General features: G+C 45.7%; 1 protein-coding gene across 1 annotated transcript; it reads right to left on the reverse strand.

The window, feature by feature from the left end:
• Nucleotides 1-334: 334 nt before the first annotated feature.
• On the reverse strand, nucleotides 335-25,000 carry LOC116329865 (phosphatidylinositol 4-kinase beta). The gene is made up of 14 exons (XM_031751967.2): nucleotides 24,694-25,000; nucleotides 19,743-20,205; nucleotides 19,094-19,548; nucleotides 18,600-18,992; nucleotides 13,662-13,889; nucleotides 13,335-13,583; nucleotides 13,140-13,246; nucleotides 12,128-12,232; nucleotides 11,932-12,055; nucleotides 11,682-11,795; nucleotides 11,450-11,601; nucleotides 6,585-6,717; nucleotides 4,928-5,048; nucleotides 335-4,669 (listed from the first exon to the last, which is right to left on the reverse strand). The coding sequence occupies exons 2-14, from the start codon at nucleotides 20,188-20,190 to the stop codon at nucleotides 4,488-4,490; spliced, it is 2,811 nt and encodes a 936-aa protein (XP_031607827.2). The 5' UTR covers nucleotides 20,191-20,205; nucleotides 24,694-25,000; the 3' UTR covers nucleotides 335-4,487.
• Nucleotides 25,001-26,311: the final 1,311 nt, after the last annotated feature.

Here is a 26,311-nt window from a genome sequence, read left to right on the forward strand (position 1 = left end):
AGATCAGGGGTGTCCAACTCCAGGCCTCGAGGGCCGGTGTCCTGCAGGGTTTAGATCTCACCCTGGGTCAGCACACCTGAATCACATGATTGGTTCATTACCAGGCCTCTGGAGAACTCAAAGACATGTTGAGGAGGTCATTTAAATTAGCTGTGTTGGATCAAGGACGCATCTAAAACCTGCAGGATACCGGCCCTCCAGCGCATATTTTTATGTTCGTAAATATAAAATATGAGATGCCAAATTTCAGATTTGACTTTCTTTAAAGTTAATTATGCACCAGTTAGAAAAGTGATTTAAAACCAGTATCTTACAGACTGAGAAAGCACACAGCTGCAGGTCAGAAGCAGGTTTCAGGTTTATTGAATAAGTTGCCATGCAGTTAGTCAGGACGTGACAGATGGACTCTATATGATGAGAAACAGGAACACACCTCCAGTCGTCAGCTGGATCTTAATGGTTCAACACATTAATGCTCGTTGCTGCAGAGACACAGACTTACATTCTGAATGTGGTCGGAGGCGAGGAGCAGCTGCAGGAGAGGGTCAATAACGTTTAAGTGCCAAATCACCAGGAGTACACACAAAGTCAACCTCATGATTCAGTGGGTTCATGGACCCTACTGCTCTCATTTATTTACACTAATCTTAATATAAAAGTGCCTTTTCCACACAATCCGACTTTATTTAGCCACGCGGTATGATTTCAGGTAAATGAATTGTTGATCTGGCGCGTCCTCCTCACCCTGAAGTTTCCTCCCGTCTCCTGAGATGATGCTGTTTGTGAATTACCTCAGAAATCACTCAAAGTGTTTTCATATAATTTTTCTTCACACAGTGAAAAGTATCGTTGACCGTGACGTTAGCGTTGTTAGCATTTCCCATAGAAATTCCTCAAAAAACCAAACACTAACATGGCTGCTGTATGAGTCAGTGTTTTAGTAAAATATTAACAACAAAGAATCCTTACAAACGACAGAAACGTTTCATAAATGCACTTTTTCACATTGACTGTGTTCAGAGCTGATGAAAGAAAGGCAATGAGGATGTTCAGTGGCAGGGACGAGTTTCAACAAACCATTTTCCCCGCTAGTCTCCAAACTGCAACTCTAACGCCATCATTTGACTCGACTTAACAGGCGTCTCCACCTTTTCAAACAGAACTATGACTTTTTACTTTAAATTTGTAAAAAAAAAAAAAAAAAAGAGCTCTGTAATGCTTCCACCCCGAGACGAGACTTGAATTGTAAATAAATGCAGATGAGTGTTGAAACTTGTCCCTGGAGCCGTCAAACCGAGGATATAAAAAGCACTTCTGAGGTCCGAAAGTCCCTCCTGTTGCATTGATAAGTTTGTACCTTCTGTACGTCTCAAGGCATCGATTTTTCTCACGGGAAACAAACTCAGTTCGTGTACAGATTCACAAATAATGAACGACAAAGAATGCAAAGAGCGTTTGCTAATCTGGTAAACTTTAGACACAGCTGCGCGTAAAATAGCAGGCTAGTTAGCAGACGGTAACGTGACGCTGCGTTGACAACAACAGAACTGTGCTTGTCCTTTTATAGTGGTCAGGAAACTACTACAAACACTGGCTTTATTCCAGCAAGACCCAGTTCACTGTCCGCCGGCTCAGCTTTCCCCTTTTCACAGTTAAACATTCATTAATAAACGAGAATAAAAAAATAAAAAAAAACAGAAAATAAAACTGTAATAATGGCCGAGTGTCAGGTGACCAGATTTTAGCCTCAACCTGATGTTAGCTGATTACTATTAGTGTGGAATAACGAATCAAATTTGAAAGAACTTGTGTCTTGCTAACAGCTAATAATCAAGTGCGTCTGAGAGTAAAATTACATTTTAATCATTTTGGAGGAAACTGCGACAGTATAACACGTTCTTTCACTAAAATTAGCTCCAGCTATGTAATCAATTAGCTGCTCATCTCTACAAATGTAAAGTTTTATTAGTTTACCGTTTAGCTAGCAGTAAAAAATGCTTTGTTTGATTTCAGTCATAATTGGAACTGCAGCTCAAAATGCAGCCAGCCTCCAGTGAACTGCTGCTGCTGTTAAACAGCGGGGAAAGTTACTATTTACAGAAATGACAACTGTTAGCTAGCAAACGCTATCCTAATTGTTCTCATTTAGTACGTTAGGTAGAGATGTATACTGTATAAATACACAGGAAGCCATTTCTATGTGTAAGACGCTGAAATAAAGCCAGTGTTCCAGCTTTAGAGCCGACATCAGCAGCAGCACTAAAGCTAAAACTGCTAGCTTTCGCTCAACACCGAGAACACGTCTGTGAGAAAAACTTCACTAAAAACATTCACGTGTTCAGGAAACTGATCGTCAGTCTCGCAGAACCCATGCTCAGTGTGCACAGAACCGCCTCTTCTGACTGGCCAGCATTAACCACAGGAATGTATATTGGGGCCAATCAGAGAGGAACACTGCTGAGCTCTTAGTACGTAAATACAGACTCACATAACAATAACGCGTTTAGTCCAAAGTGATAATAATAAGTATCATAATTCTCCTGATAAGAACCCTTTTGGCTCAGAATGGCCACTTACTGTACACTTAGATTATCACTGTATAATTTCTAGCATGTGCACCGAGTTGACAGAAACACACGAACAACAAAATTTCAATAACTTTTCTTCAGAAATTGAAATCGGACCTAAAAAGATGTTGTAACAAACATTAAAATAAAAAATGAAAGTAAATATTTTTTTCACCAGACACTCGTCACATTGATAAAGGTTTAGTATTTTCTTACACTAACAAGACAAAACTATTTTATAAAAGCTCTCAAAGGCAACTTACTGTGTTTTTTGTGCTGATGTTAGCTGGTCAAACGTTTAAACGGAAAGTACAGTTCATAAGAAGGTGCTGCCCCTCTACAGACTACTGCAAGTCAGCCAATCAGAAGAAAGTAGGCTTATAGAGAGACAGCAACTAAAATAGCGAGTTTGTTATCTTGTTACAAAACGTACTTATTTTAGAGAGGAATAAATAAAAAAGTAACTTGACAAAGGTTTTAGCCAAGACACTGTCAGGTTAATTGCTAACAAACTGCAATGAGGAAAAAATCAATGTAAAAAGTTTATAATAAACGTATACTCTCTGCTGCTAGTAGTTTAGTGGTTATTAGCTAGTCAGAGAGCATAAACTACAAAGTATACTACAGCAGTGAAAGAGTAATGTTATTAGAAAATGAGGACAGGACTCATTTGTTTCTTTGATTAGCCTTAGCTAGGTATTAATTTAGTTAGCTAGTACAGGTACATTAGCTTAAAAATACATCTCCCCTAGTAATTAAAAAATAATAATATAGTTTATTATAGTAATGGCCATATTTCTAATAAATATTCTGGACTTTGCTCGTCCACAGTCTGTGAGTAATTCTCCGTTAGCATGGCTAGCATGACAGTGACTCTGTTAAAAACCAAACAGCTAAATAGATATTTGGGAAAGAAAAATGAGATAAAGTGGTAAAGATAACAGTTTAGGAAAAAAGGGAAATACAATGAAATAAAACAGAAAGCTGGAAATGAGCAGCAGTGGTCACTGGCTCAGGCTAATGGACATTCAGGTCAAAAAAATTTGAGTTTGCCCAAACCTCTACGCGCTTACAGTTGCTAAAAATGGCGGGAAAAGGCTGACAATGAGCTGTGAGAAATGTCTGGTGAAAACAAGAATGCTGCTGGAAGATGAAACGATAATCTGTAAAGGAGCGTGGATATGTCAGCCTTTCTGTGAGCGTACCGAGAATGCTGAGTTTACGTTGTGCTTTTTCCTTGTAGCCATTCGGATTCGGAGAGCAAACTCCTTCGATCTCTGCTGGTGTTCACGTCCACTCGGACTTCATTTAAACGTCAAGAGAAGGTTCGTGCCGACCCAGTCAGAGGCGTCCTCGGGCTCACCCTCGAGTTTCTGAGGATTTCCCCTCCATTTAAACTACGACAAGTTGGGAGGAAAAAGAGGGAGCCTTCTGGAAACTCAGACATACGATTACGAGACTTTTATCTTTGGAAAAGGAGCTTCTGTAATTACAGGATGTTTGCTGGAAAGAAAAAAACGCCTTAGGCGTTTTCCTGTCAACAGACGTGGAATCGGAAACATTGAGCTGTTTTTAGCTGAAGGATGGGTGAAGTAGTGGTGGTTGTGTCTGTAAACGCTCTGCTGCTGGGCAGTTTAGTAGTGATTATGGGCCGGTTAATAAAGTCGACAGCAGTGACGAGTTCACTCGTTTTCATGTGACGAGCAGCAGTAAGTCGAATCTGCCATCCTGTCGCTTCGATTTGCTGCAGATGTAAATCCATAAACGATGTGATGAAGTGGTTTCCGTCTCTATCGAGTCTTCCAGCAGCCCCTTCGACCCCGATGACGGTGACGAGGCGGTTCCGTTGAATCCAATCAGGCGGCGGCGCAGCGAAACGTCTGCCGGCTCCCACCACCGCCGTCGCTCAATCCAGACGGGTCACATGATGCCGTTGGTGACATACTGGAAGGAGTCGTAGAGTTTGGTGGTGATGGAGCGCACGGACCCGTCCACGAGCTGGTCCACCAGCAGCTGCAGCTGCTCCTCCGTCAGAGACATGTGGAAACGGTCCTTCAGCCCGCGGATGGTGCTCGAGCCGTGGAAGCACGGCAGGTGGGAACCTGTGGGGTTAAAATAAGAGCACACAACAACTTTGTTAACAGCTGACTGGCAAACACATCCTTAAACCCACACCGGTCAATTCGTGCACTCTGGACCTCCAACCCGGTCACCGACAGCGCTACGATGTGACGCACTGCGTCTTGCACAAACTCAAACATGAGGTTCTGCGACTCGTACTGACAGCTGTAAATACTGGGTTAGGGTTAGACCGCGCAACTGTGGCGTTTTCAGCTGTAAGAAAGGCACACTGGCGTTACCTTGCTGCATGATCTCCACGATCTGCAGCACCTTCTCCATGTGTTTCCTGGCTGCAATCAGACCCTGGAGCATCAGCATCTTGTAGTAGTTGAACATATCTCCGTTCAGCCCGCCCATCACCTGAAACACAGCAAACACCGGGCATCAGGACAGCCGCATGTAAAACTCCACAGGAAGCTTTCCTCCCCCCCAAAAAAAAGCTTCTGTCATCAGGAGCCATGACATTCATCCAAATCAAAACTAAACCTCTGCAGCACCCGGCTGAGAAACCACGACCAAGCCCGCTGTGACCGGCGGTGCTGAGGGCTCAATGCTAAACTGAAACGGACATGTGGGATCTCCTGGTCCTGGTGCTGACAGCTGTCGGACACCAGAAAGGATCCTCAGCAACTCTGACGCTCCAAAAACAAAATGAAGGATTCATCTACAGGTCAGCAGAGAGTCGGCTTTGAATTAGGGCTGCCACAAACGATTATTTTGATAGTCGACTAGTCACCGATTATTTTTGCGATTAGTCGACTAATCAGATCATGCATCCATTGGACATAAAATGTACAGCTTATTTCACCAGCATGCGTCTGCTCTTATATAACTATCATTAGCTTACAGCTTTAAGTGTTTAAGGTATGTGTTAACCAAAAATAAAGACAAGATGATAGTTTATTACATTTTAATGACATTTGCAGATTGTTTCGGTGGACTTTAATAAACCTAGCCGTCTGCTCCTTGCTATCTAAAATATAACAGGACACTGGAGTATATTCTCGAGCATCTCACACTTCTGATAATCAGCTGTCTGCTTGACGTTTATTGGGCTGTGTAAAAACTATAACTTTAATCTCAGCCAAACCGATTTACTCAGGAACAAATAAAATACTCAAACATGTTATTGTTTGGCTTTTTTAAGTTATCTAAGTGACTTATATATCATGTTTAACCTGAGTAGTGAAAGACGGCGGTGGGTTTGAAAATGATTTTCCGGGAGTCCGGTGTTCTCACCGGCTCTAGTGAGCCTTGAACCCCGGCTAGCTATCGAGCTGGTGGGTAACAGACGTCTCCGAAAACGTTGGAGCGCTTTTGAAAATATGTGATGTCTTGATAAACTGAGCAGATATTTGAAGTTTACACAGCTACATTCTCGCCTGAAAATATGTTAAACGTTTATTTTGTGACCAAGAAAGAATAATAAGAGTAATATTAAAACTAACTAGCAGCCGCCATTGTTGAAAACTGAGCAGGGCCGCGCTATGAATTCTGGGACACAGCTTCTTCTTCTTCTGGGTTTAACGGCAGCTGGTGTCCTTGTACATGCAGTGCTGCCATCTTCTGTTTCAGTCCGTTATTACACTCTTAAATCCTACTACTTATTCTTGCGTCTTTGGGATCTTACAAAGCTTCAAACGACGTGTCGACTATTAAATTAGTCGTCGACGATTTTAATAGTCGACGTAATCGTGACTAGTCGACTAATCGTGGCAGCCCTACTTTGAATGGCTAAAAATCCCGTCCAGACGCGCAGGGCAGCCCTCCGTCTGCACGCTGGTCTCTGCACAGTGACGGGTAAATATCAGGAGACTGCACCTGAGCCTGGATCTGTGATCAACCTCCGCCCAGGATCATTTCCTTCCAACACATCCTCAGGCTGTTTTTACTCACGTCCACGAACTCCGAGGTCAGCTTGAAGGCGGATGTCTCGAAGCCGAGGTTGCGAGGAGAGCTGGAGAGAATGAAGCCAAAGTCGATGTGGATGATGTGGCCCTCGGAGTCCAGCAGGATGTTCCCGTTGTGCCTGCGGGGATCAGAGCAGGTGTTATGGAAGGACTCGCACCGACAGTGCAGCCATCATCAAGAATTCATACATGCTGCAGAGCTGAGCAAGGAAATTCTTACCTTCTCTACACAAATGAAAATGAAATATATAACTAAAGTCACATTTTTGTGAGTGGTCAGAAAGTAGAGTCTGCAGGATGTCAACGTGGATGTACAGGTGGCTGTAGTGTGTGCTGTGGGGGGGTGGGGCTGCCCTCTTTAGGACTCCGTTGTTATAAGGCATCCCCTCCGGTGATGGGAAAGCAATCACACACGTGGACCGTGACTCTGTAATGACACGCTGTAGAGCCTGCTGTCCTGCCCTGGGTGGTGCAGTTCCCATAACACATGATGGAGTTGTCAGGATGTTCTCCACCATCATCAAGAGGTGCACGACCGGCAACACATGACATGTGACGTGATGCATGCATAGGTGGATGTATAGCTGTAAAGATGGATGTATAGATGGATGTATAGGCAAATGTAAAGCTGTACAGATGGATGTATAGCTGTATAGATGGATGTATAGATGGATGTATAGGCAAATGTAAAGCTGTATAGGTGGATGTATAGCTGTATGTATAGCTGTATAGATGGATGTATAGGTGGATGTATAGCTGTATAGATGGATGTATAGGTGGATGTATAGCTGTATAGATGGATGTATAGCTGGATGTATAGCTGTATAGATGGATGTAAAGCTGTATAGATGGATGTATAGATGGATGTATAGGCAAATGTAAAGCTGTACAGATGGATGTATAGCTGTATAGATGGATGTATAGATGGATGTATAGGCAAATGTATAGCTGTATAGGTGGATCTATAGCTGTATGTATAGCTGTATGTATAGCTGTATAGATGGATGTATAGGTGGATGTATAGCTGTATAGTTGGATGTATAGGTGGATGTATAGCTGTATAGGTGGATGTATAGCTGTATAGGCGGATGTATAGGTGGATCTATAGCTGTATGTATAGCTGTATAGATGGATGTATAGGTGGATGTATAGCTGTATAGTTGGATGTATAGGTGGATGTATAGCTGTATAGATGGATGTATAGCTGGATGTATAGCTGTATAGATGGATGTAAAGCTGTATAGGCGGATGTATAGGTGGATCTATAGCTGTATGTATAGCTGTATAGATGGATGTATAGGTGGATGTATAGCTGTATAGTTGGATGTATAGGTGGATGTATAGCTGTATAGGTGGATGTATAGCTGTATAGGCGGATGTATAGGTGGATCTATAGCTGTATGTATAGCTGTATAGATGGATGTATAGGTGGATGTATAGCTGTATAGTTGGATGTATAGGTGGATGTATAGCTGTATAGATGGATGTATAGATGGATGTAAAGCTGTATAGGTGGATGTATAGCTGTATAGATGGATGTAAAGCTGTATAGTTGGATGTATAGGTGGATGTAAAGCTGTATAGTTGGATGTATAGGTGGATGTATAGATGGATGTAAAGCTGTATAGTTGGATGTATAGGTGGATGTATAGATGGATGTATAGCTGTATAGATGGATGTATAGATGGATGTAAAGCTGTATAGATGGATGTATAGATGGAGGTAAAGCTGTATAGATGGATGTATAGGTGGATGTATAGATGGATGTAAAGCTGTATAGTTGGATGTATAGATAGATGTAAAGCTGTATAGATGGATGTATAGCTGTATACAGTGGCTTGCAAAAGTATTCGGCCCCCTTGAACTTTTCCACATTTTGTCACATTACAGCCACAAACATGAATCAGTTTTATTGGAATTCCAGGTGAAAGACCAACACAAAGTGGTGTACACGTGAGAAGTGGAATGAAAATCAAACATGATTCCAAACATTTTTTACAAATAAATAACTGCAAAGTGGGGTGTGCGTAATTATTCAGCCCCCTTTGGTCTGAGTGCAGTCAGTTGCCCATAGACATTGCCTGATGAGTGCTAATGACTAAACAGAGTGCAGCTGTGTGTAATCTAATGTCAGTACAAATACAGCTGCTCTGTGACGGCCTCAGAGGTTGTCTAAGAGAATATTGGGAGCAACAACAGCATGAAGTCCAAAGAACACACCAGACAGGTCAGGGATAAAGTTATTGAGAAATTTAAAGCAGGCTTAGGCTACAAAAAGATTTCCCAAGCCTTGAACATCCCACGGAGCACTGTTCAAGCCATCATTCAGAAATGGAAGGAGTATGGCACAACTGTAAACCTACCAAGACAAGGCCGTCCACCTAAACTCACAGGCCGAACAAGGAGAGCGCTGATCAGGAATGCAGCCAAGAGGCCCATGGTGACTCTGGACGAGCTGCAGAGATCTACAGCTCAGGTGGGGGAATCTGTCCATAGGACAACTATTAGTCGTGCACTGCACAAAGTTGGCCTTTATGGAAGAGTGGCAAGAAGAAAGCCATTGTTAACAGAAAACCATAAGAAGTCCCGTTTGCAGTTTGCCACAAGCCATGTGGGGGACACAGCAAACATGTGGAAGAAGGTGCTCTGGTCAGATCAGACCAAAATGCAAAACGCTATGTGTGGCGGAAAACTACCACTGCACATCACTCTGAACACACCATCCCCACTGTCACATATGGTGGTGGCAGCATCATGCTCTGGGGGTGCTTCTCTTCAGCAGGGACAGGGAAGCTGGTCAGAGTTGATGGGAAGATGGATGGAGCCAAATACAGGGCAATCTTGGAAGAAAACCTCTTGGAGTCTGCAAAAGACTTGAGACTGGGGCGGAGGTTCACCTTCCAGCAGGACAACGACCCTAAACATAAAGCCAGGGCAGAATGGTTTAAAACAAAACATATCCATGTGTTAGAATGGGCCAGTCAAAGTCCAGATCTAAATCCAATCCAGAATCTGTGGCAAGATCTGAAAACTGCTGTTCACAAACGCTGTCCATCTAGTCCAGGGGTCTGCAACCTTTTACACCCAAAGAGCCACTTGGAGCCGGTTTCCACGCAAAAGAAAACACTGGGAGCCACAAATACTTTTTGACATCTAAAATGAAGATAACACTGTATATATTGTTTTTTATCTTTATGCTTTGTGTGAACAACTAAGGTGTGCTGCTTATGAAATCCATGAAGTGCTACAGAGAAAATTAAATTATATTTATGTAATCAACACATTTTGAACTCTTAAAGAAATATAACAAAAGCAAAGACACCAACCTGAACTAAAATGATCCATGTAGCAAACAAAAACTGTTGTCAGCCGCCACCCTTATATCACCTTTGGGCTTTTGGAGCCTTGACCTGACTTTTAAAAAAATAATTGGAAAAAAGCTCTATGCTGCTGAAAAATGAAAAATAGATATTTGCAAAATTCTGCCTAAATATGCATTTTACCTGGTTAATGCGTGCGGCGGGGCGTGGTTTGCAGCGCTGCTGCAGGGGAGGCGGACGCACCTGAGCAACACCCGCAATCACACCTCGCTGCCTTTACGTCTGCGCTATCTGTGCTGGTGTGTTGTTGGTGGTGTGTGTCGGGCTGTGAGCTGAAAAGCTACAGCTGGCTGTATGCGTACAGCAACCGTGTGTGAAAAGTGCTCAATAAAGAGATGCTCAAAAGCATGCTCATGGAAACATCGTCGGGTCTGCCGTGATTTGTTTACAGTGGGACTTCTGGTCCTGAACCTCTGCGCACAGAGTCCGCAAATCGGGGCTATACGAAGTCAGTTTACGCAGGACTGTAAGCTGTCATCTGTCAGGCGTGAGCGGTGTTTGTCTTTAACATAGTTCACGGAGAACAGCTGCTGACGTAATGTGGATCCGAAGATCCATAATTGGCCTACCTGGGGTTGAAAGTCTCGATAAATGCACGGCGTTTGGGGCGGGTACACCAAGCTTTCATGAGTGTGACGCTTATTTTGAGCAATGAAAAAAATAATAGAATATAATTTTATTTTTATATTTCAATATCACAATAATCTTCCAATTTAGAACTCCGAGTTAAAAAGAACTAACATAAATAAAATACACTTCAGCTAAATAATTCTAATTTATTTGCCCAAACCACGCGGAGCCGCAGGTTGCCGACCCCTGGTCTAATCTGACTGAGCTGGAGCTGTTTTGCAAAGAAGAATGGGCAAGGATTTCAGTCTGTAGATGTGCAAAGCTGGTAGAGACAGACCCTAAAAGACTGGCAGCTGGAATTGCAGCAAAAGGTGGTTCTACCAAGTATTGACTCAGGGGGCTGAATAATTACGCACACCCCACTTTGCAGTTATTTATTTGTAAAAAATGTTTGGAATCATGTATGATTTTCGTTCCACTTCTCACGTGTACACCACTTTGTATTGGTCTTTCACCTGGAATTCCAATAACATTGATTCGTGTTTGTGGCTGTAATGTGACAAAATGTGGAAAAGTTCAAGGGGGCCGAATACTTTTGCAGCCACTGTAGATGGATGTATAGGTGGATGTATAGGTGGAAGAATCGCTCCATGTTGGTTGGTGTTAAGGGTGTTAAAGCAAGCGTGGAGCGCTTTCAGCTCATCTGGTAGTGCACTGTCGCTGACTGTCACACTTTTTTGCAGAATTTAATGGGGCAATATTCTCAGTGCATGTGCTGAGGTTGCTAGTAATAACTGACGTAAACTCCGACGAATCCACAGACCCGTCCTCACTCACGGCAGCAGTCTTAACCTCAGCAGCTGGGATAACACTCACTGTTTAACTTTTATGAATTTCTCACCTGTCTTTGACCTGCAGCAGGTAGCAGATGAGGCTGTAGCCGGCGCAGCTCTGCACGAAGTTCCTCTGAGCGGTGAGGAAGGCCTCGGTGGTGAAGCTGCCGTGTTCCTGCAGGAAGTAGTCAAGCAGCGACAGCTGACTCTGCTTCCTCACCTGGAGGACACACACACACGAAAACTGCGTTTCAGTCTCACAGACAAAGAAAACTAACTATCCCAGAATCCGTTGCGTACCTGGTGCAGGGAGACTGCGTTGAGGACGGGCTCGATCATTCCGCTGTCTGAAGACATGACGAGGATCTTGTAGGGTTTGATCCACAGAGGAACGCGCTCCTGCTGCCAGATGGACTGACCAAGGAAGCAGACTTGGTTTCAACATGGAAGCAGTTTAACCACGCGGGAAACTGCATCTGTATCTACAGCTGTACTGTTCTGTGCATGTGTCTGTACTGCATCTGTATACATGTCTGTACTGCGTCTGTACCTGCAGCTGTCTGAGGACCTGATAGGCCAGCAGCTCCTGTCTCAGGTCGTCCCCACACTTCACGATGACCGACAGCAGCCTCCAGTTGTGCAGGTGGCCGTACGGAGACGCCTCTCGGATCCGCCTGAACACAAACAGCGTTAGCGCGAGGAAGACGTTGTGTTGTGTGTTCACCTGCTCGGCTTCACAAACCCACCTAACTTTCTCCTCCCAGGGCTCTTTGAGGGCGACGGCCGACGGGTCCTCAGGGTCCCTCCTGAATGCGGTGGGAGTGTGAGCAAGGTTCTCCGACAGACGCCGTCTGAAAAACAAACACCAGGTCAGAGCGTCACGGCAGAACGCATGGCTGAAGATCGAAGCTTCACAGGACTGCTGAGGCCATTTCATCCTCAGAAAGAATAGTTCCTTGCAACAGATGATCATGAACGTGCTGCTCTTCAGAGATCTACACTCCCAGACAGTGACAACAACTCATCATAATCACATCTGCACACCAGGTGATGCTGGTGTCCTATCAATATGGCAACTACAAATAAAGCTTCTATGGGGAAACTAATAACTAACAAAAAGGTCCAGTCTATGTAAGCAGCGAGGAGAACAGTCTCCTCCAGATCAGAACACTGGCGGGGTTCCTCAAGGTTTCATTTTTGGCCCTTTATTGTTTTAATTTACTTTAAAGACAACTTCAGATCACATTTTGTTGCTGGTAGTTCTTTTGGAATGCAGCTCAATATTCCTGTGGAGCTCCTTTATAGCTTTAATTTACTGAAACTACAAACACATAATTGTGTGTGGAGGGGTGTGGTCTGTGGCTCAGCTTCTAGGGAGGGGTGGTGCACTGGGTTCAGCGGGGGAGGCTGGCCAACGCAGCTGGAGATCATCATCACCTTCCTGTTTGAGAAGCATGCCAAGGCCTAGAGGGGGGAGGAGCTGAGAGCATAAAGCTGCAAGTGAGCCGGCATCAACAACAGTGAGACCACGGCCGCCAACAACCTGGAAACGCTAAATTGTAAACATGAAGGGTGACCCATGAAGTGCCGACATGCACGTTGGCGTCGTGCTGGGCAGAACCAACACTAGCTTGTGTTACACCTAGCTTACTGTGGGTAACACGGTGTAATATTTCATTTGAACTGCCTTGAAACAGCACTGGTGCGTCCACATTTCTGCTTCTAACCGCCACCTGTGGAGGGCGACCCGGTATTTACCTGATGTCTCCGGCGGCGATGAACACCGGCTCTTTGCTCTCCAGACTCGTGATGCTATCGACTGAAAACTGACTGATGTTGTCGCTGCTGCTGGTCTGAGCCTCCATCTGCAACACACATGCTTGTTACTGTGCTTCGGGAGGACACAGAGTACACAGGGTTTACTGCAGGCAGTACAGCGATGCTTTCACATACCTCCACCTGCAGCTGCCCAATATCATCGGTGGCCCACGCCTCGTCGTCGTTGTCATAGTTTGGGACGGTGGAGAAACTTCCCGTTCTGTGTTCCGATGTCATACCACTGCTGCCATTAGCTGCGGTGCTACAGTCCAGGTTCTCTGCAGAGCGGGCCGAGCGTATCCGCGTCTCTGGGATGCGAACGGGAACGGCAGACGTCTCGAAGCTGGCGCAGTCCAACACCTCCACGTAGATGATGTATGGAGCCTAAAGGAGAAGGAGCAGCAGTCAGAGGACATTGGACAGATGTTCTCTGGCACATGTGGCGGGTACACCGGAGGTCACCTTGTCCTTGGAGTTTAGGACCACGGCCTGCGTGTGGGGGACCCTGCAGACGTGGTGCTGGTGCTCAGCGGTGGGCAGCCACACTCGGGCCGGCAGCTTGTGGTTGAGCAGCGACAGCTCAGAGATCAGACGCTGGGTCTTCTGCTCTTTGGTGGGCAGCGTGGCAAGACGCTTCCCGATGCACAGTAGAGACTTGATGAACTCCCTCTGAGGACGGAGACGCTCGGGCTGCAGACACACGAAACACCCACAGAGAGTCATCGTTTCTAACCACCACACACACACACACACACACGCGTTCCCTGAGGCTCCGCCCACATAGCCATGTGAGTGACGGACTCATTGGTAGCACGAATGGGCTGTTTAAATCGTTTCGTGGTTTTCTCTTTATGATGATTGTGACGGAGGTGTGGTCCCTGGCTCAGCTGCAGGGAAGGGGCGGTGCCAGGGAGGCTGGAGGGACATGATTGGACTGATGAGGTTTTCCCTTTTTCAGTGATGTCAGAGAGCAGAGAGAAGCGTGCAGCTGACGTGGGCGCTGAGCCAGAAAAGGGTTACTGTGTGAAGAATAAAGCGAACGCCATGTGTCGGGTTACAACGACGGTCAGCTGACTGTAGGTCAGTGAGGAGTGAGACCGTTAAAACCAGGATGTCAAAGGTCAGAGAAGGCAAAGTGCCATCAAACTGTCACAGAGAGAAGCGTGTACTCATTCAAGTTGAGCTTGATTTTAAACACGTTCAAACGTCGACGCCCCCGATGATACCAGCCCCTCCACGCAGTTTCATAGGTCACTTACTGACGACACATCGGTGTGGGAGTTGAATCTTCAGCCCTGCTGAGAACCACGCAGGCAGGGGACAGACCAATCACACGCAAAGACAGACTGGGACCATACCATTATGTGAAAGGAGGAAGGGGGGTAGGCGTTGGGAGATGGCGAGTGTAGTGGTACCTCCCAGGTGCACCGAGGGACGGGGAGTTGGGAAAAGGTGAAGAAATGAGTGAAGACTATGAAATTAGCAGCTAATAAAGTGATTTTATTTTCAGCCATTTTTCACAGCGGAGGACAAAAGGTTTCAAACCTCGTGTTTTCTCCCGTGTAGCAGTGAAGCCATAAAAACAAGGCTTTTATGAAAACACTGAACACAAATTGCTTCCTTAGAAAAGGCTGAAGTTCAGTATCCAAAGTGTGTTTGAATGGCAGAGATGCAGACGTGTGCATGCAGCACCGAGTTCAGCGTCTGAGCGAGGCGTGCTGACAGAGTGGTGTCACAGTTCAACGTGTGACGGCAGTTTAAGTGTGATGATGCTGCATTAAATGATGAATATTTAAAAGGAGCTGGTGCTCGTTTTCTCTCTGACTGTAAACAGACACTCCTCCTCCTCTGCACCCGTGAGGAGGAGTCAGGTTTCTCCGCCTCACTTTGAGTTTCTGCTCGTTTTTCTGGAGTTTCCATCAGACTGATGAAGAGCTCTGCTGCTCTTCCTCTCTCAGTGAAAGGGGTCAACCCCCCAGACTGAAACGTACAGGTGACATCACTCACAAAGGATCAGCTGGGAACTCTGATCTGTAGATGAAGGCTGAGACTTTCTCACTACAGCTTAATCAGAGCGATGAAGTGCTGCAGCTATCAGTTATTTTAGGCATCGATCGATTATCCCATTCATTAATCATTAATGAGCAATAATCAATATTCTCTCTAAAATGCAAACCAATGTTTTAAAGTTTACCTGCAAACAACATCTGTAAAAACCACTAAACATTTTCTTAAATGCAAAACTATAAAATCCCATAAACTGAGGCATAAACGTGTACTTTCACTGCGTGAGTTTGGGTCGCTGTCGTCATCACTGCGGAGGCTGTTTGGGGCTTAACGTGGCCACTCTGCGCTCATACGCTGCTACTAAATGCATTTCTATTGCAGATATGTTTTCAGTCGCAAACGTGGGTGAAACGTTTCCATGGTGACTGGCAGGCTACAAAGCCTTGCATTGAACGAAGCGTTGAAGCAAAGGACGGATGAATCGTCGCAACTCTAATGTACACGTCCGCCTCGTCACCAGGTTCACGGCAGTCTGCTCGCTCCCATCGACACCAAAAACGTGAACACGGGTCAAATCTGTGAGGGGAGGGCCTCCACAGAGGAGGAGCTGCATGACCAGGTGAGTCAGCTGTTCAAACAGACACCAAAGGAAACCAATCAGAAGCCTCAGAGGTGCCTCTGATATTAAATCAGAGTAAATGTTTTTTGTGTGTAAAGCTGCACCTGACGACTCTCGCTGTGATTCACCGCATTTATTCCCCTGACTGTACACAAACGTTTTCATTTCACCTTTATGTAAGCTTCTGTGTTCAGGAACACTTCAACACCTTCACTCTGATTGGTTCAAATGTGACGCTGATTCAGTTCAAGTCAGAGAATTATACAGGATTAATACAGAAAAACAGTTTGGCGACAGTGGGAAGGAAAAACTCCCTTTTAACAGGAAGAAACCTCCGACAGAACCAGGCTCAGGGAGGGGCGGGGCCATCTGCCATGAGAGAAGGAAGACAGGACAAAGACTTGCTGTGGAAGAGAGCCAGAGATTAAATGCAGAGAAGTCTATTAACACATAGGCTGTATCCCAATTCAGGGTCTGCAGCCTCAAAGTCTGCATTTTAAGGCCGATTACGTCACAGCGACGCCATGAAGGCTGTCCCAATTCAAAGGCTGCTCGAAATGCGGCCCTCAAATGCGTCCTTCATTTCCCTGAATTTTAAGGCTGTGGCGGTGTACACTTCGTGGCCCAACATATCCCACAATTCATAGCGCGGCAGTCGGTGTGGATAATTTTGCCGCAGACGGCAGAAGCGGAGCGGCCGAAGAGTAAACTGTGAAAAGTAAGTACTGAATATTATGTCACTTATTTATGTGCAAATGTTTAATAATGAAGAACATTAAAACATTACTGTTGGCCACATGTCGGCAAAGTTATGTGACATTAGTGATGTTTGTACTAACTTGGTTTTAAAGCCTTTACTTTAAAATATACGCCGTTCAATCTTACAGAGAATGTGATGATTTCATGGATATTTAAAGTCAGCACTGAGAGAAATTTAGTAATGCCAACATATTAAAAGAACAATATTTGTCTCTTATATATAATACAGTTAAATATACAGTGTCAAAGGAACCTGTCTTTGAGTGAAGATTTAAGGTGACAGGAAATATAAATAACTGCAGCCTGAATCTTTACTGCAGCTCAGTATTTGAAACAGAGTTCATTCACTGCTGTAATAACTAATAATGATTGAAATAATAACTATAATATTGGCCACATTATATTTACATTACCACAGTGAGATGACTTTAGTCTCATGAACAACATTAGCTAATTATTATTTACCAACTAATCTTAAAATGACTGTTCAGTACAGAAATGAAGCCCAACAGTCATAAATTTCACAGTCCTGTGGTCTCAGCCTCAGATAGTTATCAAATCAAAGCTCATGTAGAAACAAACAAACAAATGAGCAAAAGATTTTCTCCTTCATTTCTGTCAAACAAAGCTGTATGAAACGTTTCCAGCTGTTAGTATGGTTATGGTTGCTAGGCAACCTGGGCAGCGTGACGGAGGCTAGACCGTCCCATTTCACAAGCCTCACACTTCCGGCCTTAGCAGTCTTTGAGTACGCGGCCCTTGTGGACCGTTAAGGCTGCAGACCCTGAATTGGGATACAGCCATAGTGAGTGAAGAAGAAACCCCCAGTGCATCATGGGAATCCCCGGCAGCCTACACCTATTTCAGCATAACTAAGGGAGGATTCAGGGTCACCTGGTCCAGCCCTAACTATATGCTTTAGCAAAAAGGAAAGTTTGAAGCCTAATCTTGAAAGTAGAGATAGTGTCTGTCTCCCGAATCCAAACTGGAAGCTGGTTCCACAGAAGAGGGGCCTGTGAAGAGGACTCTCCATTTACATGCACAAATTGGAGTCTGTTAGATAGATATGATACAAACCACTGCAGTGCAGTACCTGTAATACCTACAGCATGTTCTAATCGCTCTAATAGGATATTATGGTCAACAGTATCGAACGCTGCACTGAGGTCTAGCAGGACAAGCACAGAGATGAGTCCACTGTCAGAGGCCATAAGAAGATCATTTGTAACCTTCACTAAAGCTGTTTCTGTGCTGTGATGAGCTCTGAAACCTGACTGAAACTCTTCAAATAAGCCATTCCTCTGCAGATGATCTGTTAGCTGTTTGACAACTACTCTTTCAAGGATTTTTGATATGAAAGGATTTCTTTGTGTTTAAATTGTTTTGGGGGTTTGTTGCTGGTTTTTAGTTTGTTTTTTGTCTGTTTGGGAGCTGACACAGTCTCTATGGAGATGGGTTTTTGGGGGGGTAGCAGGAGGAGAGAAGCTGCAGAGAGGCGTGTAAGACTGCAACTCTGCTTCCTGGTCCCAACTCTGGATAGTCATATTTTAGGGGGTTTAATAAATTGGTCCATATTTCTAGAAATGAGAGCTGCTCCATCCAAAGTGGGATGGATGCCGTCTCTCCTAACAAGACCAGGTTTCCTCCAGAAGGTTTGCCAATTATCTATGAAGCCACGTCAGCAGCAGATCACATGGCTTACGTGTTGTGTGATTGTAGTAGTACTGGGGTCGGTAACCTTTGACTCTAGAGCAGGGGTGTCCAACTCCAGGCCTCGAGGGCCGGTGTCCTGCAGATTTTAGATGTGTCCTTGATCCAACACAGCTGATTCAAATGGCTAAATGACCTCCTCAACATGAAGTTCTCCAGAGGTCTGGTAATGAACTAATCATGTGATTCAGGTGTGCTGACCCAGGGTGCGATCTAAAACCTGCAGGACACCGGCCCCTGGAGGCCTGGAGCTGCCCACCCCTGCTCTAGAGGAACGGCACCACCTAAGAGAATCTCTGGCTCACCTCTTCATGGACCGCCTCCACTTTTGGGTTACTGCCAGTCCGTCGGAGACCAGCACCGGGTCCATTGCTCGCCATGGTGGCGTCCGACTTGGATCTCTGGTGGGTCCTCCTGGAGGGGGAAACAAACACCTCAGCTTGTCCCTGTCCAGGGCCAAACATGGAAGAGGCCTCAGCTTTGCTGCCATCGTGTCTGTGATGGCGATGGCGGCGGTGAGACGGCGAGGATGCGGGGCTGTCAGATGGGGCAGGGTTGAGCTCGTCGGACAAGATGAGCTTCCGGAGTTTGGTTCCTCTGGAGTGGCGCTGGGTGGAGATATGCATGTCGGAGGAGTAGGCACCGAGCAGCCAGGCAGAGAGCAGCGAGAAGGTGATGCTGGCGCTGCAGCGGTGGATCTGACGGACACAAACACCTGCGTGAGAAGGCGTTTGTTCTCTAGCTAACGTTAGCTGAGCTAGCTTAAACTTAGGGACTCAGCAGGTGTGTGAGGACTCACCAGGTATGGTCGGATGGCGTCGCCCACCTCAGTGTCCATGTGCACGTACATGTTGAGCAGCTGCGGCAGGTAGAAATCGACCTCGCTGTCCGGGAAGCTGAAGAGGCGGTTCCCGATGTACGCCTGCACACCCGGCTCCTTTGACTTGTACAGGTAGGAGATCGCCATGGAGACGTCAAACAGCTTGGACTCGAATAGGCGCAGCAGCCATGACTGCTTTGATGACGACGGCGGCGAGAAAGATTCTGGCCGAGCCGAAGGACGCGGGTCAGGCTGGGATGGCGTGTCGGCGTCTTCCTCGTCTTCCTCTTTGATGGAGCCGGCGTCTGGGCTGATGAGCTGGGTCACGGCGCCGCGCTCTGCCACATCTGCCGGGTGCTGCCGCTGATCATCCTGCAGCTTGACTTTAAGGAGCACTTCCTGGCACGCCTTCAGCGCCACCTCCGGGTCGATGACTGGAACAGCAGAACAGAGAAATCGATAAAGATCAAACCTAGCGGAGGATCTAGAGGTGTAGCTTTTGAAAACCCTGAACAGCGAGTTGCTGCGATGGCGATACTGTGGCCCCACCCACACCTCACTCCATATTCATCCTAAGCAGTGAATATTTTGGACAGTTCATTGGAAAACCGTTTCCTCTCCTTGTTACCTTGTTCGACACCTAGGTCCATCTCCATGGCGTCCTCTGAGATGACGTCCAGCGGAGGACTTGGTCCTCGCGGGTCGCCGCCACCGCTCGACGTGCCTCCGCTGCCGATGCCCTCGCTGGCGCTGCTGCTACCGAGGCTGCAGGTGCTGCCGATGCTCCCGCTAGGGGAGGAGCTGCGGGGGCTGGCGCTGGGAGAGGAGGCCTGATCCCCGTGAGTGGGCAGAGGCAGCTGCAGCTGAGGGCGAGCGTGACGGTGATGATGATGGTGATGCTGAGTGAGGAAGTCTGAGGAACTCTCAGAGCAGGAGGAGGAGGAAGAGGAGGCGCTGGAGGGGGAGGAGGGGCAAGAGAAGGTGGTAGGAGAGGAGGATGAGGTGGGGGGAGGGGGTTGTGCAGAGTGGGAAAGGCGGAGCGAGCGCAGAGCCGGGGACCCTTCGGCATCGGCCATTTTGGAAGAGGAGTCCTACAGAGAGACAGAGAGAGCGCGAGTCGCATGACACACCTGAGAGGATTCAAGGTCCCCCTACCTGTTTACCCCCCCAACACACACACACACACAGATCAGCGAGGATGAGGTCACATGACTCCTCCTAGTTTCAGCTTGTCATACTTCCTGTTTTACAGGGAACATGCGACAAGTCCGTTGCACGTGACAAACAGGTGGTGCAGGCTTCAGATTAGGCTGATTAGTTCTTCATGAAGGTGGTTACTCTTCAACACTAGCAGTGGCGTGTCCAGCGGGGTGGCCTGGGGGACCACCCCCCCAACCAGACTGGCCACCCCAGGTGCCACCCCGAAGCTAAAACAATAAAATTCAATGAAATATCAAATGTACGATTATGTTTTCACAGTGAAGCTCAGATATCCGAGTGTAAGTGAATGCAGCATCGGCTTCTGCACTATGAGCATCATGTTAGCAAAGGTAGGAGAGCCAAGCACGAAAGACGGCACCGCAGAAAACAATTCTTCGGTGACAGATTAACAGGTTAACATAGCTGGACTGGCCATCGGGCATACCGGGCATTTGCCCGGTGGGCGGATGACTTCTTTATTTATTTATTTTGTAACGGCATGAACAATGAGAGGTGGTGGATGCGCCAGATGCTGGCCGATGTGTAAAAATAACTCAGTTGTTTGGTGGTGGCTATGGCGGAGCTTCCACAGAGGCCAGCAGGTGGATGAGGGAAGGGGAGGCAGGAGGAGGAGAGACCCGAGGCGGCTGCTGGTCCGAGTGTCAGGTGAGCTGAACTTCAGGTAAGAAGTTATGACCTGCAGTCTATCTGGGTCAGATATAAACCAAGTTTAGGTGGAGTTTATTTTCGTTGTGCTGACTTTTTACAGTCAGTTACAATAACTCGTACTGCGTACTAGCTAGCATGACGGAGTTTCTGTACAGCTGGGTGGGTGCTGTGATGTTACTGATAGTGAACTTTATTTTATTCATAAGGTTAATTATTAGAGTTGCCAACCGTCCCGTAAAAAACGGAATCGTCCCGGTAGTCGGACTCATCTCGAAGGGAGACGAGGCAGACTACAGAGAGGAAGTCCTGAAGTTGGCAGCATGGTGTTCAGAAAACAACCTGGCACTGAACACCAAGAAAACCAAAGAGCTCATTGTTGACTTCAGGAGACACAGCACTGACTTGGCCCCCCTCTACATCAACGGGGAGTGTGTGGAGAGGGTCCACACCTTCCGGTTCCTTGGTGTCCTCATCTCTGCTGACATCTCCTGGACGGAAAACATCTCAGCGGTCATCAAGAAGGCCCAACAGCGGCTGCACTTCCTGAGAGTCCTCAGGAAGTACAAGCTGAACTCCAACCTGCTGCTGACCTTCTACCGCTCGTCCATTGAGAGCCTGCTAACCTACTGCATCACGGTATGGTACGGCAGCTGCACCAAGGCAGATAGAGTGAGGCTTCAGAGTGTGGTCAAGACAGCACAAAAGATCATCGGCTGCCCTCTCCCCTCCCTGATGGACATTTATTCCTCCCGCTGCCTCAGCAGAGCAGCAAACATCATCAAGGACAGCTCCCACCCTGGCTTCAACATGTTCAGCCTGCTTCCCTCAGGGAAGCGCTACAGGTGCATCAGCACAAAAACCCACAGACTCAAAAACAGTTTCTTCCCCAAAGCGATAACCACCCTGAACTCACACATGCACCGATAACACAGCCCCCCACTTCCCACTTCCTCTATGGACCACCACTATTTATACCAATTCCATGTGCAATAACTCAACTGTACATACATAACACTATTTATTACATATTGTTTACGGTTTGTAAATTGTACATTTTATATATATATACATCTTCTTCCCTATGTTAATACTGTCCATATGTATATAGTGCTGCAGAACTGTACCCCCCCCCAAACATGTTTACACTGAGTAGGAGATGCTCTGTATCTCATTGTACAGCTGTATAATGACAATAAAGGCATTCTATTCTATTCAGAGAAAATATTACGCGTTTCGTGTTGAGCTGAGAAGAGACGCAGTTTGTCCCGGACTTTAAGTATAATGAAAAAAAAGACACAAAGCTGGAGCTATTCTGTCTTTGCTGCACAGCTGCCTCTTCTCCTCTCATTCTCTCCCCCCTCCCTCTCCTGTTCCTACTTCAATCATGAAACTGATCAATGATCAGCTGATCAGCTTTTCTCTCTTGTTTATTTATCGCCCACTTTGCGCCAGAAAGAGGAAACCAGCGGATGTCGCGCTAAACAACAGCAGCACGTTTAAGCTTGATCAGCTGTTGTTAGAATTTATTTAATATTAATTTCTAGTATCAGCTGATGTTTGCTGGAGCCACAGCTGTAAAGCTGCTGGTCATGATGTCGGTTTGGATATGTGGTGAGAGGGAAACATGCAGATGAAACCAGGAGATGTCCTTACTGAATCATCAGAGCTGAACAGGTGATGGAGAAACAGGTTTACCTTTTAGGTGACATGAATGAGTTGAAGGGAAGTTATGAACTGTTTCTGAGAGACAAATAACACCAGGATCCTTTTCTACGTAGCTGACAGCTGGTAACTGTGCAGGGGCGGGTCTAGCAAAGTGTTGCCAGGGGGCCATGTAGGGCATTAACAGGGAAAGGGGGGCACAAAGAAATACTTTTCTTTCTTATTCTCATTTAAAATGTCTAGCTTTTATTAAATAATTATCTGAATCTTGCGAATAAAGTTTTTATCTGATGTAAATTGTATAGACATCATACATATACCAACAAGACTGTGTACATCACTGTCACAACAGCGTTCGTTTTCATTCAAAGGCTTTATGGCTTTAATACCTGGTGGGCCGGTCTCTGGTCAAAATGCCCAATTTTTTTGTCCCAGTCCAGCCCTGCAGGTTAATACTGGCAGTGTCACCATGCCAGCTGACTGTATTTCATCATCAGCCAGTGTTGTTCTTTATACATCAGTATTAACAAAGTTTACCATAAGGCAGCATAGAAAGTATTTACTTGCTTTCAGGTTTCATTCAAATGTTAGTCTTTTCAGTTGTTTCCCCACTTTTTCCTGTTTCAAAATCAAACACCAGTTTGTAAGAAGATTATCTTCTTTTTTTAATAGGCAGGTAAAGTTTTGCATTGGCTAATTTGCCAACTGTATGTTAAAAATGTTCGTATTTTAATATTCAAAAATGTTTTTGCCCAAAACATATGTGCACTATATGTCAGTAAAAATACTATGCAAATATTGCTGTCCTTGAATGCTGAATAAACACTGACAAAGCACTGATTGTATCTCTTGTACATTATCAGCCCAGTATCTAAAAACTTTGCACCGTAGTGGTTAAAATCTCATTCTAATAAGAGTTAAAAGTGCATTCGGTTATTAGGTTTATAGGGTTATTGAATTATGGTTAACGGTTGGTAGAATTTTTTTTAACATTATCTGCCAATTACATCTGCCACCCTTCTCCAAATCTGTGCCCCTACCTGGCCCCCCCCAACAAAAATTTTCTAGACATGCCACTGAACACTAGAACCACCAGGCAGATCAACCCTTTAAATATCCTGTAACACTGTTCAATCTTGGGGGGTGGCCAGTGCCCCCCTTGGGGACGCACCTGTACAGGGGACTTTAGTTAGATCAAAGATGCTTTAAATCATTAGTTATTATTACTGACTGGCTCTCTTCACCATGCCCCGCCCCTTTCTTTGTATTAATGCAGGGCTTTTCCTTAGTGTGTAAAGCACCTCGACACAAACTGTTGTGATTTAAACTGAATTGAAAACAGATGTGATTCTGGGCCGGAGCAGAGCGGGTCAAAGCGAGGAGTGACCGAACGCGTGGCCCACTGTGTGGGTTGCTGGCTGTGCGGAGCAGCGTGGGACTAAACAGAGTGTGGAGACTAAACGGAGCACGTGAAGAGTGAAAGGAGAGCAGAGCTGAGGAGGTGAAGCTGTAGGAATCATGTTTGTCAGCCAGCAGTCAGGTTCATTTTTACATGTAGGCGATCAGCTGCTCTGTCTTACACTCACGCACATTACTTTGTTCTTCTATTAGATGTGTTGGTTGTTCTTATCCGTCGTTTATTACTTTATGTGCATTTTTTTAATTTCCCTGTATTGAAGTGATCTCAGTCACTGATGAAAGCCCTGAGGGGTACTGCTACTCGGTGCTGTGGCCTGTACTCACAGTACTGCATGTCACGGGTACTTAAATAAGACCCTGTTACTGTTGACACGTCACGCACGCTCTCGGCGCACATTAAAGACTCGGTTTGGTTCGGATCGATTAATCGGGCCTCTGATGCAGAACTCAAACTGTGAAGAAGAGGAGGAGGAGGAGGGCCGCTCCCTCCTGATGAAAACAAACCGGAGGAAGCAGCTTAAGCCCAGAGTTTAACCCGGGCCTGCCGAACCTACTAACAGCTAACAGCTAACCCGAACAATAACAGAGAGGCCGAGACGGAAAAACGAACCGAGGACAGCAGCACCTACCCGGGTACCGAGGCGCTTTCAGCCCCCTTTAAAACTCCGACAATCGTCCTTCAGTCTGCTCCGCCCCGGGCTGTCCCGGTACTGTCCGGTTCTTTGATCCGGGTCCCGGTGCCACGCTTAGTCCAGGATTTCAGAGTCGGTCCATCTGCTCTGGGTTTGTGGCCTGGCTCGGCTCGGCTTGCTTTAAAACTGCGGTGACGCAACATCCGTAAAGACAGCAGCCGTACGTAACAATCGGAGCTTCCGGTGGTCTTTACACAATAAAAGCACATAGAGGGAAAAAATAAAACCCAGCTGAAGACATCCGGGCCACTGACAGTAGGAAAACATGACGGACGGTGTGTGGGGGGAACGGCGGGGGAACGGCGGGGGCGGGGCGCATGGGTGTTTTTTTTGTTTGTTTTTTTGTTTTTTTGAAGGAAACTCGTAGCTTTGCCAACATTACATGAATTAAATTATATTTTAACACTGGATTTAGCAACACAGAAACCTTAACTCAAAGCACCACATTATCATAAGCATCTCTGAGGGGACGACTCGAATGAGGTGGTAGTCTTTGTGTACGAACGGGGCACGTGCAGTTGGGTCACACCTTCGAGCTGTGGGCCGTCACCAACCAATCCTCACGGTGTGAGACTCAATAAACTGATCTGTAAGCTCAGTAAAACGGCCTGTATTTGTATAGTGCTTTACTTAGTCCCCAAGGACCCCAAAGCGCTTTACACTACATTCAGTCATCCACCCATTCACACACACATCCCCTACCCCACACATTCAGTAATGTTGTGGGATAGGAGCTGGGCCCCCTTAGGGTGGTGACGGAAAGGCGGATGTTGTCCAAGATGAGGACAATGCTGGATAATACCTCCCACCCACTCCATGACGGCCTGGCCAATGAGATTACCCATAGTGCACCACTGAACGACACAGGAAATCATCCCTTTTTTTTCTTTTTTCTTTTTTTTAAATCAGGAAATCATCCCTGCCTGTGGATATTTCTGTAGGACTCCTCCGTCTAATGCACAGCACACAGGGCAGCAGTTACAGCCTGTAGTTTGTCATTCACAGAGAAAATAACAAAGTTTTACAGATTAGAGTAATCATATATATTTATCTGTAATATTCTGGACATTTATAGTTGGGCTATTTCTATATATGAGAGTTACTTCTTATATTTTGTAACTTTGTAATATATTGTCTTATTTAATTTTTTATCATTTATGCAGTAAAGAATTTCAAAAATAAAATGAATAATTCTGAAAGACAGATCAGTGACTGAAAATCGAGTCAGAATTCATCATATAAAAATATTCATTTTATTTACATGACTTTTGTATGATGAATTCTGACCTGATTTTCAGTCACTGATCTGTCTTTCAGAATTATTCATTTTATTTTTGAAATTTGCATTTTGTTAACTTTTTGTCTGTTTTTGTGTTATACCTGTTTTTTTCTGTGTGAAGCACTTTGTGATCTTTTGTCTAGAAAGGTGCTATATAAATAAAATGTAACTTATTATAAAGGGGTTATTAAATGTGCGATGTTGGGATTTAGAGATTCTTTTATTGCTGCCATATACTCTGCCTTATGATAAATGCATTAATAACATGTTCTACAG

This window comes from Oreochromis aureus, linkage group 22 (assembly GCF_013358895.1).
Source record: "Oreochromis aureus strain Israel breed Guangdong linkage group 22, ZZ_aureus, whole genome shotgun sequence".
Lineage (NCBI taxonomy): Eukaryota > Metazoa > Chordata > Actinopteri > Cichliformes > Cichlidae > Oreochromis > Oreochromis aureus.

Bases quoted from the DNA above. Each gene is read 5' to 3' on its own strand.
- LOC116329865 (XM_031751967.2), bottom strand. From the start codon at position 20,190: ATGGCCGATGCCGAAGGGTCCCCGGCTCTGCGCTCGCTCCGCCTTTCC. The intron at 13,890-18,599 runs GTGAGCCAGAGA...GTGTGTCTGCAG, and splicing joins TGGAGGCGGTCCATGAAGAG to CCCGAGCGTCTCCGTCCTCA. The intron at 6,718-11,449 runs GTGAGAAATTCA...TGATCCCCGCAG, and splicing joins CTGCTGCAGGTCAAAGACAG to GCACAACGGGAACATCCTGC.